Consider the following 19992-nt stretch of genomic DNA (forward strand, 5'->3'; position numbering starts at 1 on the left):
AATAATAGATGGGGGGATGGGGGGGGCAACAGAAACTGAGACTCATTGTCTCCAAGGTAGCTAAATGAATCATCACATGATCTGGCCAGGTAAAAAATAGGCCAGAGCAGAGGCCTAGCAATCAGTAAGGCCTTTACATTACAGTGGTGTACAAGAGAAGCTTTATAAAGTTATTTATATTTATAGAAACATTTCTTTATATTTACGTGTTTACAGAAAAGTTACAGGGATAGTTCACCCAAAAATGAAAATTCAGTTGATGGGCCACATCTACTTCCATAGTGTTTTGTTTTTTGTCCATACTATGGAAGCCAATGGGGCCCCATCAACTTTTTGGTAACCCATATTCTTCTAAATATCTTCTTTTGTGTTCAGCAGAAGAAAGAAATTCATATAGGTTTGAACAACTTGAGTAAATGATGACAGGAATTTCATTTTTGGGTGAACTATCCCTTTAAGTGTTACATGTTTATATCATAGTGTTATACAGGAAAAGTTTTATACATTTATTCATCTTTACATATTTCTATTACAGTAGTGTCCAGGACACACATTAAAGTTATTTACATTTACTTTGATCTACATTGATGCAGTGTTTCTGTAAACATAAATAACTTTATAAAGCTTTTCCTGTAAACCGTAAATATAAATAACTTTTATACCATGTTATTTATATTAACATGTTTCCATTTCAGTGGTGTACAGGAAACACATTATAAACTTATTTATAGGTTTACAGAAACATTGCATAAAAGTTATATGTATGTTGCGTTTACATTTATGCAGTGTTTCTGTAAACATTAATAACTTTATACAGCTTTCCCGTACACCACTGTCAAAGTGTAAATAACTTTGACACCGCGTTTCTGTATTTACGTTATTTTTACATGTTTACATTACAGTGATGTACAGGAAAGGCTTTACAAAGTTATTCATTCGTTTACAGAAACACTTTATATTTACACGATTACATTGTGTTTTTTTGCATGCCACTGTAAAGTTGTGTATGTTTACAGAAACACTATGAAAATTATTCATATTTACATGCTTACAGAAACACTGTATCAGAGTTATTAATATTTACATGTTTACATTTATCTACAGTTACATGAATCCTTTGATCTAATCCCCAACAGCAAGTTTTGTCTAGTCTTTAATCCTTTGCCCATGCTTGTAACAAAGGGCCATTCTGGTAGTTTGCAAGGAGGCAAGCAACAGTGTGTAGCTGGTTGATGGTCCCGATGTTGGAGAGAGGGATGACTGTATCAAACAGCTGGTGTTGCCTCGCTCTGCAGATGAGGAGCTCGATGTAGACCCTCAGCCGAGCAATGGATTGAGTCTCCTTCACCTCATTAGCTGGGAACTCTTCCTGCTTGAACAGGTAAGCAGGTCTGTAAACTTTGCATGGTACACCGTCATCTACAAAAAAACCTTTGTCGACCATAATGGCCATTCCAGGTTTCAGGAGCGACACAATCCCAGACTGCATCAGAAGTTCACTGTCACTGACAGATCCTGCACACAAGGATGACACAAAAGTGACTGCACCATGCGGTGCTATGCCAATTAACCCCTTGAAGGAGCGCTGGGACTCTTCGCCTTGAAGCCGGAGAGAGGATGGTGTTCGGCAACGCAGCTCTATGCAGTCAATCACTACTTGTGTGTCTGGGTAGTCTTTGAATTCCTTTGGCATTTGAGCCTTGACCGCCTCCTCAGACATCCAGACGCGCACAGATCCAAGAATTGTGTACAGAAAATTGGCCCATTTTGTAATTATTTGACTCGCGGTGGACTGATGGATGTTGAATCTGTGGCCCAGATCCCTCTTTGTTAGCCCAATCGAGAGATGGACCATGAAGAGAAAAAACTCATCTACGGGCTGCAAGGACTGATACTGTTAAAATAACAAAATTGGAGAAGTGTATGTGAATGTTTATACAGAGAAAGTAACATTAGAAACTATTCTATACACTAGAAATCTATTTCCACATGTATTTAATATATAGCATAATAAATGATAATTATAGAGTTATAAATTGCATAAAGTAATTATTTACAGATGCTCCATCTTCACTCTTTGTTGTTGCTCTGGTCAAACGAAGCATGTTGTGGGATGCAGGCTCTATCAGTCTCCAGAACGCCATCAAGTGGTTGTAAGTCGCAAACCTACACAAGATGTGGGACATGTTTGAGATAATATAGCCAACACACAGACAAATGTAATGCACAAACTAGAGTTGTAGCTTACTTTTTGTTAAGAGCAAAATATAAGGCTTTATGAACTATAAATCCTTGTGAAAAAGAAGTATTTGTTATAACAGAAATAATAGCCTATACTTTAAAATGATATATTTGCATACAAACTGATTGAATGTAATGTTTTCAGATAATTGACTGCGCATCATTTACAATTAAATGAAAATTTATTTAATACAGGCTTATATTACAATAAGTTGAACTTAAGAGTGCTTTTTGACATTCTTAAATAGGACTTAAGTACATCTTTGTATGTCATATTATAATTTTGTATTTAATTTACTGACAAGCATTTATGGTAAACTAAAAAAGATATACATTAATAACATTTCTATTGAAACCTGTGTGTCATGTATTTAAATATATTTGAAATTGCACATTTGTAATGTTGCATTTAGTAGGCTACATTTAAAATATATATTAACTTTAAATGTAATATCAAATAACCACACTACAGTTAATTATAATCAAGTGCTTTTAATGTGCTTAACTATGTTTGTCAACAACAACAACAAAAAAGTTGACATTACAAAGTGCACTTTTTATGTGTACTTAAGTGTTTTCAGAAACATTTCATCAGTTTTGGGTAAATTACTCCAAAAAAAGTCATTCATTTCAGCTACTATATCTTCAAAAGTGTAACCAATACAAGGGTACAGTTGAAAAATACAGGAGTAGACATGAAACTGCTCTTTTAAATGTTTTCAAATAAATAATATAAATTGCAAATAAATTATTCTTGAACTGACCACAGTATTTAAAGGGATACAATTTACATTAAACCCACTATTGTTTTATACAGAATTATTCTAGTCTATACAGTAATTAATGCAATTACATCAAAACTGTAAATTACAGAAAAATTAAGGGCAATCCCTTACTTTACTTGAATTAAGGGATAAGTAATTAAATTACACATTCATTCATGCATTACACTCAACACTGTGTGTCATGGAAGTGTACTCTTTAGGAAAAGTTAAGTGGCATATTTTTGTATCATTATTATGCAAGTACAAGTGCACATTCAATACAATTAAGCGAACTTCTTTTAACATAATTATGTATTATTAAAAGACCAGAAGAGTAGTTATAGTTTCAGAAGACCAATGTGTGTTATACTGTTTGTAAACGTTTTAGAGCTTACCTCGTGTAAAACCTTATGTCATCGTCAGATGCAGCAAATCGCCCCAAACAAAATCTCTGAAGCACAGTCAACTCTGCCACCTGTCTCGTCAGGCTCTCCACCTGCTTTCGGAGATCTTCGGTCTGATCCACAGCCAGATTAACCTGGGCTGGAGATGAGCAATAATCATGATCCCGATGCGCTAAGTCCGTAGGCACGCGATCCTCTTTCAAATGAATGAAAACTTTCCTCCTCTTCCGTAACTCTGTGCGCTTTGGTGCCGGAGTGGAATCGTTCCTCGGGAACACCGTGGGCACAGCGCCCCTCTTCAGTAGCCGGCGTGCTGTAGGAGTCGATGGCTCAATCAAATCATCACTCTTGAAGTGACGACTGCAGACTCTTGTATTAGCACTAACGTTCAAATCCTCACGCCCGACATTGAGAAGCCACTTTTTCCGTATTTCGTCGTCCAAAGGGAAACTATGGAAACTTATCACAGAATTAAACCTTGAGGACATTTTACAGAACGGGACACAACAATATCGAGACGATGCGCCACCTTGACGCCGAAGGTATTTAAAGCCTTTTGAGCTCACTACTAAAACGATATATTTGAAAATAATATATTAAAAGTGCATGTTAATAATATATGTATTATGTAATGATATATCAATTTGTTTGTGATCTATAGTTAACTTAAATATGTCAGAAAGAGTTTACTATCAGCCTACTACCACAGTTTGTCGTCAGTGAATACTATACCGGAAGCTCGAGTAGACACTGAAAGTTTAGCGGAAATACGTAGGCAGGCATATGGCAAGCCGATTTAGCATTTAACCCATTTAATCCCACATTTTTTCCCAGAGATATGAAATTGTATGGTAGCCTATTTGTCAGGAAATTAAACAATGTAAATTATGTAAAAATAATAATAATAATTGAAAAGTCCATTGAAAAATGTCACGTGACCCATAGAACATAGCACACACAGGGACTTGACTTGAGGTCTGGCATTAATGCATTTACAAACTGACAAACCTCCAGCAATTAGACTGGTTTAAATAGTTGAAATTTGTGTTTTATTACATTAACAAAGAAGTATTAGCCCCTTTCACACAGCAACCCCGGTAAATTACCATAAAGAGAATTACTTTTCCGGTAACGGCATTCTGGCTTTTTATCGGTAAGACACCATTCACACTTTAGCACCAAAATATCAGGTAAATTCTGTGATCTCAGTCATCGAAAACTATCTTTAAATGCTGTGCCGTTGTAAGAACTTTATGATTGGCCCAAAGCAGAGTTCTTACGTCAGCGACATCTGACTTAGTATGTGCTCATACCGGAAATCTTCATTCTGCGTTCACACAGAGCACATTACCTGTAATTTACGGGTAATGTTACAACTTTCCTTATTGGTAAATTGCCATATGGCATGTTTATTAAAACATTTAGGAAGTGACAGAAGCAATAGGAGCAGACTCAGAAGAAAATAACTATCAGAAAAGTATTACATTTTTATTCTGTTTCAACAGATGACAATATTCTCGTTTTCTTTGTTAAAGAAAAAAAACGCTTTATGACTCCTCTGTCGGTCATTACAGTCGATCTGGTTTAATCCAGCTTGGCGAACCAACAGTGGGTGACTATAACCAAGCAGACTGTGATGAGGTGCATCACACTAGTGTTTTTGATTAAAGATTACAAGGACACATGAATACATTTTTTTTTTTTTTACAAAAAAATAATTATGTGCACAGATAAATTATAAATGATAATTTAATAAACACTGCCAGCTATACATTTTTATTTGAATCGTCTCATTAGGATTACAGAGATATCTCTAATTATCATTCTGACTTCAAATTATAAATATTACTCCTCAAAATACAATCCATGAATAAAATCAAACCAAAGTTTTCTAAACTAATTCTGCTTGCCATAGTAAGTCGTGCATAGACGATTTGGTGACACCATGTGGCAGCTGTTGGACATTACAAATAAAACACACCTGAACCAAAACATGAATTGAATTTGGAGAAAAAAAACGTTATTAGTGAACTGCAGAACCCCATACTCATACTGTTACAATATAGCCAACTTGGTAACAGCATGACTGAGCAGCCAACCAACGAGCAACAAGCTCTTTAAATGAGGTTTATTGAGAATAACCCATACAGGAAGCACATACTATTTATTGTAACAATATACACCATCTGTAATGCTGCTCTCTAACAATAAAATCATGTAATTAACAAGATAGATATCCAATAGAAATATATGGAGGGTTATATAGAAAGTGTTGGTTCACCCTAAAACTCATAATTTTCTCATCCTGGTTATGTTCTAATACCGAATGCCCTTCTTTCTTTGCCGGACTACAAAAGGCTTGTGTTCGTCCATATAATGACAGTGAATAGTGACCAGGTAAAGAAGTTATCGTGTTCACATCTGGCAACTGTCATCTGACAACCGGATTTCCGGTCCGGAGATATTCTACTCACAGTTAAGAAAGCACACAGATACGTTTTTGGGATTTCTAAGCATTGTATTTCTGTCATGTTTTTATTCATCTTAATTTCTCACAACTTTTGTGCTTTTTCTGGGCAAGTCAGATTGAACTCCAGTGCTAAAAGAGTCTCATGAACGCACACGTCACATTATAGCTTTGCACAGAAGACCAAAGGCCAAGGTCAGGATTTTTGTTAAATAATACATTAAATATCAGGGTTTTTTTTTTTTTTTTTTTTACCAAATAGATACTATGGAGGTCAATAGGGTTCATCAACTGTTTGGTTACAGACATTCATCAAACTATCTTCCTTTGTGTTGAGGGTGAGTAAATGACGAAAGAATTTTCGTTTTTAAGTGAACTATTCCTTTAATTTTCATTTTAGGTTTAACTATCCCTTTAAGGCACATGGTGATAGGGGGAAATGACATGTGAAGAAAAATTGTATTTCAATGCTTTTGCGTTCACTTGCAAAACATTTGTGACATAAGATGGGAGGAATAACTATATTTCAGTGCTTTTGCAAGTGAACGCAAAGTTTCATGGGGATGCAAAACTTTGGTGAGAGAACGCAAAGTGTCACATGGAATGCAAACGCAAAAGCATTGAATCATATATTTTCAATCACCATATCTCATTAGGGGATCAAAATTAATTACAACAGACACATTTTCATGTTCTCAGGTTCCATGTTCTCTGCCACTTAGATAACTGAAAAACAAAATAAGTAACTGTTACTACGCATGATCTGAGAAGAAACCACCAAAAAACTTTTGCTGTTGTTTTTTTTTTTTACGGTAGATTTACTTACATGATCGGGACGGCACTAATGTAACTAATGGCACAGGAGAGGAGGAAGCAGAAGCCACTGAACCAGCCGAGAGTAAGTGGGTAAATGGAGGTGAAAAAGACATTAGACAAGAGGTCAGTCACAGCCAGAACCAGCTGGAGCAGCCCAAAAACTCGCCCTGCCAGGAGAAACAGCAGATGACTCTCATGAAGTCAAATAACATGCATTAAGACTTCAAATATATGGCTTGTACTTAGATGAAGAACATTCTAATGGACTTCCATATATGGCCTGCTAGAATAGTTACTTCTGTCTTTAGTTTTTGTTTCTGTGCAGTTGTGACTTTACCATATTGCTGTGGAGGCAGATTCTTGGACAGCATTGCTCGCAGAGTTGGCATGGGAACGCAGGCGAACATCATGATTCCTCTAGCTGTTTGAAACAACACATCTCAATGCAGAAACATATTAAAACCAAAGCAGCTTTACAATGATGATTTTTTATATTGCCCATTATGTCGGTCATGTTGGACTTATGACACCTAGTAGCGTAGATGCAGCATCACGGACATGTAAATCTTTTGCCCTCTTGCAAAATTGGCAATTGCGTAGATTCCTATTGAAATGACTAGATTTCGTCTGCTAAACTGATCTTTAAACTCCTAGTTAGCTCATTGTCCACAGCAATATTCAAAGGTCCCATTATTTTGTTTCTGCTGTTTACTGTTTGATAGTCCAATATTTTAGAGCTTGGCATAAAAAAGATTTGATTAATTTACATGACAATTTACATGACCATGTAAAAGAAGATATTTTGAAGAATATGGGTTACCAAACAGTTGATGAACCCCATTGACTTCCACAATATTTTTTTCCCTATGGAAGTCAATGGGGCCCATCAACTGTTTGGTTACCGAGATATCTTCTTTTGTGAAAGAAATTCATAAAGGTTTGGAACAGCTCAAGGGTGAGTAAATAATTTTCATTTGAAATGTTCATTTTGGGGTGAACTACCCCTTAAAACCAACTTACCTAGAAAGTAGACCCAGCTTTCTATTGCAAATGTCATGATTGCCATCCCTGTGCAGTTGGACACAATACCCAGAAGAGTGAGGGCTGTGTCCCCCAACACATTGAACAGAATCACAACCCCTAAGAAGCTACTGAGGTACATGGCACTAGTGGCAGCCCTGCCATATCCTGCCCACACCGAGTCCCAGCTCAGAGGGGGCTTCAGTACATACAGCTGGAGCACATTTTCTGCCCCGATCACGCCTAACATGAACAGCACCATGGCTGTCATTAGCATGCCTATGGAGACTCGATCCATCGTGTTCCCACTTTCGGATTCAGTCAGCAATGGCTCTCCCTCGGACTGGGAACATCTCAAGTCAGAGAAGGCAAACACGGTGTATAGTAGTGCCACAACGCTGACAAGAATTGCTGTCAGGAGGAGAATTGATGGTCCCATCTGGTACAGATATCCAGACAAGAGACCTCCCACGACCCCCGCGGCCCCAAAACAGAAGTCCACGATGTTGAGTTTAAGAGTGCGTTTGCACTGCTTCGAACTCAGAGATGCCAGGGCAGCCACCCCGGCCCAGAACATTGGCCCGCCTCCACTCAAACCATGCAGCAAAGAGCCCAAGTACAGAAACTCCAGAGGAACATCACAGTACATGAAGATGACAAGCATAAACATGCCCAAAACTGAACCCATTTGAGAGGCCACCAGGAAGACTTTAGGTCCATGACGGTCTGCCATGCGGCTCAGTGGGATAATGGACAACATGGCCGCCACTGAAGATAACACACTCTGAATAAGAAGAAAGCGTGAGGATAACGCCTGTGCTTGATCACTGTCTCCTCGTGTTGCCCTCAGCGAATAGTTGTACACAGTCTGCGTGAGGGCCATCTCAAAGAAGGACGTCCCCAGTTTATTTATGACAACCACTGGCTCCACTAAAGTCAGAATGGCCTCCATTTGATTGGCAGACCTTTAAGACAAAAGATAAGCCTTATATATATTAGTGCTGTCAATCTATTTAAAAAAATGAACTAATTAGCTTAATCACACATTTGTTTCTTAAATTAATCATGAATAATTTTGTCTCAAAATTCTGCAAATGAAATGAGCAATCATAGCAATTCAACATTACAGTATAATCTAAAGCCATCATTTTTAACATTAAAATAGGCTTTAAAAATATAACAACTTTTAATTTAATTGATCTTAAAACAATCTTCACATAAAACCATTATAATAAATGTCACATTTAGTTATTGATTTTGTTGTTTTTGACCCATGTAACCTTTATAAATATGTTATGACATCAACATTTTACATACCAGTGAAATTTCTCGGTTCCAATTTTTATACCACAACAAAAAATATTGGCCTAACTACTATAAAGTATTTTTTTTTAAAGACAAGAAAACAGTCAGTAATAAAATATGAACGCATAAACAAATTACAAGCAATAGCACAAACTAGTGGAGTAAAGTTTGTGAACAAACTTTAATGTTTAAAAAGCTTGAAGCAGTTTTAAGTTGCTAGGGTGTTCTGAATGATTGCTAGGCGGTTGCTAGGATGTTCTGGATGGTTGCTAAGTGCGAACTCGACGGCGATATATTTAAGTGCAAGCGCTTATATTTTTGTTATTGGTTCAGCCTTGTCAAGTACTCCGGTCATTGTTTTCCTTGTTTTTTTAGTAAAAAAAAAAAAAAAGTAAACTAGAAATATGACATCCTTGTAAGCGTCTCAATTTACTAGAACTTTCACTAACATTGATTAACATTAATGACACAGACTGCAGCAGGTTTATTAAGCTCCTGTCACTTTAAGACCTAATGCAACATGACGTGACACGGATTTGACACACAATTGATTTTCTCCCAAATCTTTTTTCAAGACCTTCAATTCGAAATCCTAACTCATTTTAAAACTCATTTGAGACTGTGCTTATGAGGATGCTCACCAAAAATGTGCATTATATATGTATGTATGCATGTATACCAAATATTATCAAATCAAAATGGCCCCTTTTAGTATAATTGTAAAATGTCCAACTTCAGGTTGTAGTACATATGTCTTTTTGCTGTACAATCGCTCCTGATTATTTTTATTATTTTTATATATATATATATAGAAAACATTTAGGAAGCACCTTTAAGGTGTGTGTCTACAGAATAAAGCCAAACATATTTAGGTATATTCCAAATATTGGAATATATTCCAATATTGTATATTGGATAAAGTAAAAAATAAACATCCAAAAATAAAGCCACCTTGAGAACTATCCCATATCTTTCCATATTATTGACATTAATGTTGCATGGAAATAAATAGAAAGAGAACAACAGTACAAGCTGAAGTATGCCTATGTTGTCTTCACATGGCCCACATATTAAGACTGATCATCTTCTAAATCAAAATTATAAATGCTGAATAAAATATGTCATCTCACTGATTATACACACAATAGCAGATGTTATGCAATTACACTTATGCATTTAAATGCTAGTACAGGCTAATATGAAAATTGATGTTAAAATACAGAAACAAATCTCACGATATACTCACAGGTTTTATCTACTGGAAATGGATTTTAATTGATGTGAAAGCGTGGAAAGCCCCGCTTGGCATTGAACTTAGTTTAAATCAGGATAGAAGCTGTGTGATTGAAGTGAAAGTGATTTTAAAAGGAAACTTGTTGCTGCTTGTGAATGCATCTATTCCCTCAATTTCACCTCGGAGAGCATAAAAACAAAGTGTGATATCAATACACGGGTTCGTTCAGAGGTGGTTTTGAGTCTTGTCTAGCATCTGTGGCTTCATTTAATCTGTTCTGCTGTTGTGTAGACATATTTATGACACTGCCACTGAATTACCAAACAATTAAGCATATTAAGTTGCAAGGATTTAGAAAAATCATGTTAATAGAGTTTATTCACTAGGGGGCGCTGTAGTGCCATAGTCATACATGTGCTGGCATTCAAAGAAAAAACAACAACAACAACAGAACACCACATTTAACTTGAATTTAACAGAAATATTGCACAGAGGTATTCATTAGATGGACTGGAGCCTGAAACCATGTGAAGAAAAGATTATTCTGCAGGTGTATCAGATTTTGACAGTGCTTAATTAGTGGGATGAGAATATTGGTGGAACTTGTTAACATAGTAGTAGTTAGCAAACAAGTCAAGACACTCGGTATAAATGTATAATGTGTTTTTTTTTTAATCTAACTTTATTTTTTTTACAATTACTAGACTAGTGTTTTCCAACCTTTTTTGTATGTGTCCCAACATAATTAATAAGGCTCAAGTACATCTTCATAAACACCAAACATTCAGCTTAGCTCATATATACTTATAAAGTCAGTTATTATTTATGTTGAAAAAAAGAAACAATAAAAAAATAATACTGTGATTGTAAAACCGACTCAGAAAATGTATAAAACCCTATTTCCTTTCCTTTTCCATTATGTTTGATTTCCTTAAAAGTGAGAAGTGATACAAATAGCATAACATTTTTAAATCTTTATCACTCTCCAGGCCCTTGAATCTTGTAGCAAATCTTATATTCTTCAAAAATATAATAAATATTTTTGACTAAATGAAACATCTCTACTAAAATCAAGCATTTTATTATATATTTTTAATATTAGTGTATTATCATTATTTGTATTATTAGGTTAACAACACAGAATACATCTATTAAGTTAATTTAGATATACCAGACTATTATTGAAACAAAACTCTTCTGAGTGATGATGACATAACTTACAATGTATAATCTTTAAGTTTAAAAAAGACAATTCTTATATCACATTTACAATACTGCAAAAATCTCCAGAGCAACTTTTTGAATCTTCAAAATTCAATACAAAAGGAATATTCTATTAATATTTTACATTTTTCAGTAAAAAGCAAGATTCAACATTATTTCAAAACAAAGAGCACTTTGTTAGATCAACAGGCTTGTGTGTGTTAATGAGTTCATGTCCAGGTCCAGATTTCTCTCTTTACGTATGGAAACTGGCTCTGTGTTTTATTCCTCATATAAAAAAAAAGCTGACCTGTCCATTTAAGCACTGATGAAGGTCATTGAATAATCTGCACTACAGTTTGATCTTTTATTACATTTTTTTATAAATGTGTATTTTTATAAGAATAAAGGATGATAGTTAAATGTTCCTGTTAATGTACTGGGCGGAGAAAGAGATAACGAAAGTTTTCATTATTGAATTTGCTAGAGCTTCGAATGCATACAATTCACCCCAAGCAGGCAAGATGCTCTCCACACCTACACTATTTCCACCATGCCAGTTGATTCTAAACAGCCAGCAAAACTGTGAATGAGATGCCCATCCATGTTTCACGTTCAATGACTTTATATGGTGAGGTGGCACAAGTAGTGTGTCTGTAAGTGCAATTTGGTATTAAAACTAGTCCTGTCTGAAGATGATTTCAGGTGTGCATCCTGTTATATCGATGATGATTCATTAGCTCTCCTGGTTGGCGTACATGCCCGCCTCCCACTGCAGGGCTCGTTGGTTTTTATGCCTTGTTACACGGGTGGCCTCTACGACCTGTGGAGAAACCACTGTTACACAACATGATCAAACTGGATCTTTATCAGAGGGCACTTGACATAGAAAACCTCATCTCACCTCATTGTTTACGGCATCAACAGGTTGGATCCCAGCGTACTAAGAGACAATGAGGAAAGAAACATTTATAATTTTTTTTTGTTTTTTTATCGTCTCTAAATACATTGTTAAAACTGTATCTATTGTATATATGTATTTTACTAAATATATTATATTATTCAAAGATATATTACTTTTTTTGTAATGACATTAAAAGGAGAGTTCACCCAAAAATGAAAATTAGATGATTAAAGCTGCAGTCCGTATTTTTCCTCTTTGTCGCCATCTCTGTTTGAAATCTGCAATTGCAGTTATTCGCGGAATTATCAACTTTACGTGGGTTGTGCCTCAGCACGGCACAGCTCGGATGAATCCAATTTTTTGTGCGGCTGTCAGTCGCCGCGCCGGTGTGGATACTGTCATTCGGAATCACAGATTCTACTTTTTGGAAGTATGACCAACATAAGAATTTTCACATGTAGTTCAGTTTCCATTTGTGTGCAGTCTAATTTCTAATTGTCATACCAACAAATTAATGTTCCTTAGAATTGGTTCTTACCTGTCCAGCAGAAAAAAATGCATCTCTGTGTCCGTTTTGAACCCCTTCAAAACACGGAGTTCACGCCACCTTACAAAAGCCCTTCCGATATTTATCCTTGTTTTCACATGGGCCAGGTTGCAGTCTCTTTTTTTCTCCGAAGTCTTTTGCATTTTACAACGGGTGAATCTCCAGTTGTCACTGGTGATTGTCGTTTGAACCTTTCTGGATCCGCCATCAAATTGATAAGTTTAATTATATCAAGTGCTGTGAGAAAAGGCTATATCTCCACCTCCAACATCCTCACACGCAATATAGCCTACTAGCCGGGACACCTTCTTTATGTGTACAGATATGATGCAATGACGCAAAGACATGCTCGAATTTCCCGCAGAAATCCACCAGTACCACTGGAGTTAAAAACATTATTACAAGCTTACCGGTTTGAATCGAGCTAAGGCAAGCAGATAGTTTTGAACACTGGCTGGCTATGTACTTGCTCAAAAATTTATTTTGGATAGTATTTAACCCCAAAAAGTTACGGACTGCAGCTTTAAATGATGACACAATTTAATTTTTTTGGACTAACTATCCCTTTAAGGGCTATTTACTTAGGAGCTTTGTGATATCAAAGTGTTTCCTGAAAGAAACATGGTAAATGTGAAATTCAGCAGACTGAGTTCACTCACTGCACTTTCTTCCAGCTTCAGTTTGACACGTCTGTCCTCAAAGTCCTTTAGCAGTGTCTCAGTCAGACCTTTCTGGGAGACAGGTGATGACACATCAGCAAGTGTGCTCAAGGGCTTGATGGGGGTTACTCGGGAAACAGTTGGGGACATAGGTTTTGGGCTTCCCCATGGCTGGGGTGTCATAATTGACATAGAGGGCAGTCTGGAACTGGGTCGTTGTGAGGATAACTGTAGACTTTTATCTAGAGAGATAAAGAAAAACAAGAGATTATGATTATGAATCATTCACCTACTTAAACAAGTCATTTGTTTCCCCATTCCTTTTCTCTGGATTACAGTTCAAATGTTTAAATACTGTTTCATGTATTCCACTGAACATTTTTGAAACAAAAACATCTGAACATACTATATATCTGTTGAAATGTAGTCTTAATTTCATTGTGGAGACAGATTCTGTACTGATAAGTGTACTGTAACCTCGGCCTGACATGAATGGTTTATATGAAGAGGGCCAAGCACCAGCACAAATGATATGGGAACACAAGACATATCATGTATGCATTGGATTGTCTGAAAAACAGTCTTCAATTTGAAATGTGCATTTACATCCATAAAGTAAATGATTAATCATTCTTCAGTGAAGCAGAATGCCATGTCATGTCCAAAGTTCAGAAACTAAGTTGGCAATTCTTTTTCATTCCTTTGTGCTGCTGACATCCATAAAAATTTAACACTTAAGTTAATCAGTTAGCTATAAACAAGAAAGTTATGAAATGCATTTGCCCCAAACATTGTACAGAATAATAAGACAACAGACAATAGTGCCTATATGCAGTCCCCCTTTGCCCATTTGTTATGTTTATGTTTGCCATGTATTGAGTGCAGTGAGACTGAACAGTTTTACCTGCCATGGATAATCGAGAGACAGAGAAAGTGTCCAGACTCCAGGAATAAGGGTAACTATAATCAGTCTTCTTTTCTGGAATTACAGAATCCACTTCTGCTATGTCCCCATGTGGAGTTTGTGGTGAGAATACAGTTTCCTCACTACTATATAATGGAGACCTGGGTTCAGAGGAAGTAGGCACTGAAGTCATGGGTACTGAGGGGAGTACTGAGAAAGACTCTCTCAGATTTTGGAGCTCTTGTTCACGCCTGAGGTCCTCTTCAATTTCCTGGCGGATGCTGTCTGGGGCATTCTGCATTTTGGGGCTCCAGTTGGTGTGCTCAAGGTGAGATCTCCTTGTAGCAGTGTACCAACTATTTTTTGTGGGATCCAGTGGGGACGGAATATTTGGAGAGTATAATCTGTTCTTTCCTAACATGCTGTTGTCGTTTTCTGCAATCCAGGATGGCTCTTTTTTTGTTCTGAGGTTATTGGTTTGGTTGTCAACACCATTTTCTTTATATACCCTTACTTTAGAATGGTTGTTTTCCTCTGAATATGCACTCATTTGGGTTTGGTTTCCAAAAGTGCTGCTGTCAGTGTTTCTTTGAACCATAGATTCATTAGGATGTCGATGAGGACAGCATGGTGAAAGAACCTCCTTTGAATCTGAGATGTCAACTTCATCTACTAGTACAGGTTGCTCTGTAATCCACATGTCATTTTCAGAGACTGCTATTTGCTCTACATCATTTGAGGGACTTTCTCTTAAACTTGTCCTCATAGATGTGATTACAATTTCATCGGGTTGTGAATCAAATGACTTCATGTCCTGTACTTGGTTCTCTCGAATATGGTGACTTGAAACACTTTGTGGGTTATGTCGCTGTTTCTCAAGTTCAAGCTCTCTCTGAATAAGGAAACTCACTCGGTTTGTTTCTTTGGATTTTGTAGCTTTCACCTGTGAAGACGACAGGGTCAGAATTGGCTTTGTCCTAATCTCCACCATCTCTGAATTGTCTGAGTGCAAAATACCCCTTGATCGCCGTAGACTCTCTTCACGTTGTTGGGAAATTCTGATTTCCCTTTGAATGGGAGTCTCATCTGCACTAAACATTGTCATGCTACTTTCCATCTCTGAAATGGAAGGTTCGTTCGAAATGCTCCAATTATTGGTGTAGCCTCCACTTCGGTCACCAAGACCAGAATAAACATCATCTATGGCATCACTCAGAACACCATCTTCTGGATCCTCAGTCACAGTTACAGTCTTTACTTGTGCCTCTTGTTGTGTTGCTAGTGGGATCTGCTTCTCCTCTAGGCTGTTCTCTTTGCTTACTTGTTTTGGAGTGAAGATGTTAGCTGTTGAGGATAGAGACTGTCCTCGCAATTTAGGGGAGTAAGTAAGCTGCTGAGGGCTCTGTTGGAAGGGATTCTGTTTTGATCTTTCCATCATTAAAAACTGCTTTCGTGCTGTATTGAAATCAATTTGCTCACTGTCTATGGTGCCAGGCTCAACCCTGGCCTGTTCGGTCTTTGCACTCACTGGTTTGTAGCGTAGACTAAACCCATCCAGGAGCCTTTGTGGCATGCTACTGAGGTCCAGATTTTCCAAGGCACTCCACTGCTCTTTAAGGGCAGGGCTATTCTTGGGTGCCTGATTCCGGATGATCTCAATTCGATCTTGATTTTCCTCCTCTTCATTCACTGTGGAGGCATCCTTAACTCTGTAACGGTCATCTCCGTTAGTTTCTTCGAATAGCCTTCCAGGTCTCTTTTCCTCTGTGTACGTCTGCAGCTTAAAGGTGCTCTTCTCCTTCAAGGTATTCAGTTTGGCCTGTCTTTCTGAAGAAATCATGTAGACTTCATTCATCTCTGCTTCTGGGCTTGCTGGGTCATCTACGAAAGAATAGAACCCAACATGTGAGCCTGTGCTGCTGGCAGTTCCAGGGCTGCCGGGGTTGCTTGGGGTATTGGCCATCCAGTCCTCACCATCACTTACATCACTTCCATCCTCAGACACAGACACTTGTCGGGCCTGGACCATCATGTCTGGGGTGCTTTTACCACTGCCAGATGACCCCTTCACAGTGGGCTGCATGCCTGTTACTGTTATGCTTTCCAAACTGAACCTGAAAGAGTCACCGTCCTGACTGCTACTCCACGTGTTCTCTAGCGACTGTGGTTGACCAGTAGGGCTCAATATGGAGCGCCTATCCGACTGCTCTAGCTTAGGGTAGAAGGGCTTTATTACCCAACGCTTTGGGTTGCTAGTCATGGGGACTAGTGGATGGTTTGGGGCAGGCCTGGGAAGTAGAGGTCTCAGAGAAGGACGGGAATGGATCACAGCCTGCTCCTCTACTGAGGGTTGTGTGCATGAATCATATGGGTTGACTGTCACAGTTGATGCCTGTCTCTGGGTAACAAAAAAAACAAAACAAAAAACGAAAGAAAACAGATTTACTACTGGAGTGTGTTGAGAGTATCAGATGTTTGACATATATTGTGTGTAGTGTGTAAGTAAAAGTGACTAAGTATCTCCAGATATGTAACATACAAGGTTTAAGATGTCTGAGCTTAAAAGGTTTAGCAAGTTGTGTCTAATGAGTTAAAAACATTTACAATGTACATTTAGATTTTTTTTCTGAAACATTTTACACTCATAACATTACACAAAAAGTACACAAAATAATTTAAAACTGTTAAAAAATATAATACATAGAGGGAGATAATACACTTTCACTTTCAATACACTTGCCCCTTGTTTAATTTTTTTATGTTGATGGCTAACTCCAAGCTAGCACAGTTTTATAGTAACTGTTATTTTAGTGGAAACTATGGTTACTATGGTCAACTTTAATAGTTTTAAAATCTACAACTGACATAATTGTTATACAATGCATTTCCATGATTGTTTAGAATGAACATTTCCTCAATTTACAAAAAAATATGTCCTTACTATAGTAAAATCATGGTAAATTGATATAGTTTCTTTAACTCAGCCTGCTATTCATCTGAAAAACAATGTTTCTGTTTGACTTTTTTACAGTACACAGTCACCCATCTGTCTGTATCTCTGTAGTAAGAATTTGCATATTAAATTATAAAAATGGAGCCAATGGGTTATTTAAAAGCTATATATTTGATGATTTTTAATAATTAAATTAAATGTGTACGTTTTTAATAAACCTATAAAGAAGAGAGAAAAAAACCTAAATTTTTATAATAATTTCTGATGATTTAGTCTAATTTAGGTCTAATAACTTCTGATGACAAAAGTATTTGAAAATGTAAATGCATCTTCAGTTGGTGATATAGGTTTAAAAAGCTGTCACTCACCTCAAGTTATTGAAGAGATTTGTAATATTCTATATTTTATGTAAAATAATTTATCATTGCGGGAAACACATTTTCTGGTCTGAGTTACTGCATCAAAACAATAGATAAGACTGTCTACTCTGAACAAGCTTACGTAGTTGTAAGGGAGTTTTGCTTACTGCCAGTGGGTGCCCATGTGTGACATTGTGAACTGTGAACTGCTGATAAACTGATTTCCTGGAAACCGCTGCTCTGCCTATGCTTATTGGCTCAGACTGTTTGAGGGGTGTCCCAAAATGTTCAGATAATGTACTGTAGCTTTACAGTGTGTTGACCAAAGCATAGAGTCATGTAAGTCAAATTACAGGGAGTCTTTACCTTATAAAACCTTTTTTTTTAACAGTTTCATTTCCAGATCCAAATGCAATTTCATGACGGTGACCCATATTTTAACAACCACTGATAACAGAACAGCCATGTTTTGATAGATGCTCAGTGGGAATGTGGAATGGACTCAACATAAAAAGCACAAGTAGGTGCACAAGCTGCTCTTTTATTTTCTTTCAGACAGATGCAATCAAAGTACTCTATAAAAAACAATTGTAAGATACATAACCATATTCAACCTGATCAACCTTTAGCGTACAGTGACAATAAAATGGCTGAACGTGAAAATTAAAAAGATTATAATATTGAGATAAGTACTTTTGTCTTTGATAAGTAATTTGTCAAAGTTCTACTCTTTTAATTTACTGGTACTATATAGGCCACTCTATTTAGGCCACTTATATATCCTGTCTCTCTTACAAATGATCTCACGCCTTTCAAATGTATTTATTCTAACGTAACAAGACTTTAGCCAAAGAAAAAATGACCAACACTCACCCTTTGACATCAGAAGTGGAATCAGAGCCTGTAGTGTCACATGAAGAAGGCACTTCTGTCTTTACTGCACTGACTTGACAAAGTTCAGCTAATATATCATACATGCATGCATAGACACACCCCACACCCAGACTGAAGGAGTGCAACAGACTGATAGATTGTGTAATGGGTTTTGAGGAAGAATTGGCACCTGGCAGATTAATATAAAAGCTTATTACTGATCAGGCTGTACACAACCATCTGATGGTTAAAATTAGAGATGTTTAACGGGCCTGAATAAATTCATAAACATTCTTGTTAACTACGATGTATCTGTATGGACTGTAGTGAGGATAACAACAACAGTGCAATTAAAATTAAAGCTGAAGTTGTCATTTGAGCTGTGCAGTGAGTGGAGGAAAACTCTTGGGTCAGAGCAGATTGATGAGTGAAAAATAAAGAGCATGACACTCATATATTACATTCCAGACTTTATGGCCAAGTAAAAGTCGTCCCCAGTAACTTTTTAACAACAAAAAAAAAGTGTCTATTACAGAGTCCTTTCACCTTTGTGCACAAAACTTTCTGGGAATTGAAAAATACAAATCCTGACATCTAGTGGATAAGAACACAGCAGTATGGCAGGGGCCATTTACATGACACCATTTTAAACTAAAAACTCGGGCTTAGCCAATATTGTGAAATAGTATTACAATTTAAAATTGTTGTTTTCTATGTGAATATAAAGTAAACTGTAATTTATTCCTGTGATCAAAGCTGAATTTTCAGCATCATTATACTCATATACTTTATTGTCAATAAATACCTTGAGATGACCTGAAAAACACACAACCATATATTGTCGCATTCGTGTGTTTATTGTCTTCACGTTTCATCAGTCAAAACGTTTCTGTTTTTTATTCAGCTGCTGCTACAGCCAATAGCTGGATGCCTTTGTCCATATAAGGGATTTCCTGGAACGTCATAAGTTATTACTTCTACGAATTCGTTTGGGCTTTCTGTGAGAGAGCGCCCTCCGGCTTTGTGTATGAATCATACAGTACATGAGAGTGTTAGCGCTCCATAATGTTCAGATTGCCTTGCTTTGGAAAAGAATAAAACGTTAGGTCATGCATAGACTATCTTGACTTCTCTTTTAATTTAAATCTAGATTTATTCACATTGGCCTCTACGTGAACACACTTGACCTGCAAAAAATGCGGGGGACGCATTTATGTTTGGGGGGCTGAAAATGCAAACTTTTGAAAACGGGTTTCAAAATGCAAGATTTTGTAAACAATACCGTTATTGTCTCCATGTAAACTACAAAATGTGGATTTTTGAAAAAGGTTATGCCCTG

At 36.9% G+C, this 19992-nt stretch overlaps 3 protein-coding genes across 4 annotated transcripts; all 3 read right to left on the reverse strand.

Annotated features, from left to right (window-relative positions):
• Nucleotides 1-814: 814 nt before the first annotated feature.
• Nucleotides 815-4127, reverse strand: LOC311281599 (uncharacterized protein). Its single transcript, XM_084394647.1, has 3 exons — nucleotides 3401-4127; nucleotides 2058-2166; nucleotides 815-1894 (listed from the first exon to the last, which is right to left on the reverse strand). Exons 1-3 carry the CDS (start codon nucleotides 3895-3897, stop codon nucleotides 1154-1156), a joined length of 1347 nt encoding a protein of 448 aa, XP_084250773.1. The 5' UTR covers nucleotides 3898-4127; the 3' UTR covers nucleotides 815-1153.
• A 2519-nt stretch (nucleotides 4128-6646) lies between these two features.
• Nucleotides 6647-8664, reverse strand: LOC311282175 (solute carrier family 46 member 2; the record flags this gene model as incomplete). The annotated part of the gene is made up of 3 exons (XM_084395810.1): nucleotides 6647-6859; nucleotides 7030-7113; nucleotides 7713-8664. 3 exons carry the CDS (start codon nucleotides 8662-8664, stop codon nucleotides 6699-6701), a joined length of 1197 nt encoding a protein of 398 aa, XP_084251936.1. The 3' UTR covers nucleotides 6647-6698.
• A 3190-nt stretch (nucleotides 8665-11854) lies between these two features.
• On the reverse strand, nucleotides 11855-18786 carry misp (mitotic spindle positioning). 2 transcript variants are annotated; one of them, XM_084394663.1, is made up of 5 exons: nucleotides 18654-18786; nucleotides 14469-16866; nucleotides 13565-13806; nucleotides 12359-12397; nucleotides 11855-12277 (listed from the first exon to the last, which is right to left on the reverse strand). In XM_084394663.1, exons 2-5 carry the CDS (start codon nucleotides 16726-16728, stop codon nucleotides 12191-12193), a joined length of 2628 nt encoding a protein of 875 aa, XP_084250789.1. In that variant the 5' UTR covers nucleotides 16729-16866; nucleotides 18654-18786; the 3' UTR covers nucleotides 11855-12190. The 2 variants fall into 2 exon arrangements, with proteins under 2 accessions (XP_084250789.1, XP_084250788.1); XM_084394662.1 differs by lacking the exon at nucleotides 18654-18786 and adding an exon at nucleotides 17790-17929.
• Nucleotides 18787-19992: the final 1206 nt, after the last annotated feature.

Source organism: Rutilus rutilus (assembly GCF_951802725.1).
Source record: "Rutilus rutilus genome assembly, chromosome: 22".
NCBI lineage: Eukaryota > Metazoa > Chordata > Actinopteri > Cypriniformes > Leuciscidae > Rutilus > Rutilus rutilus.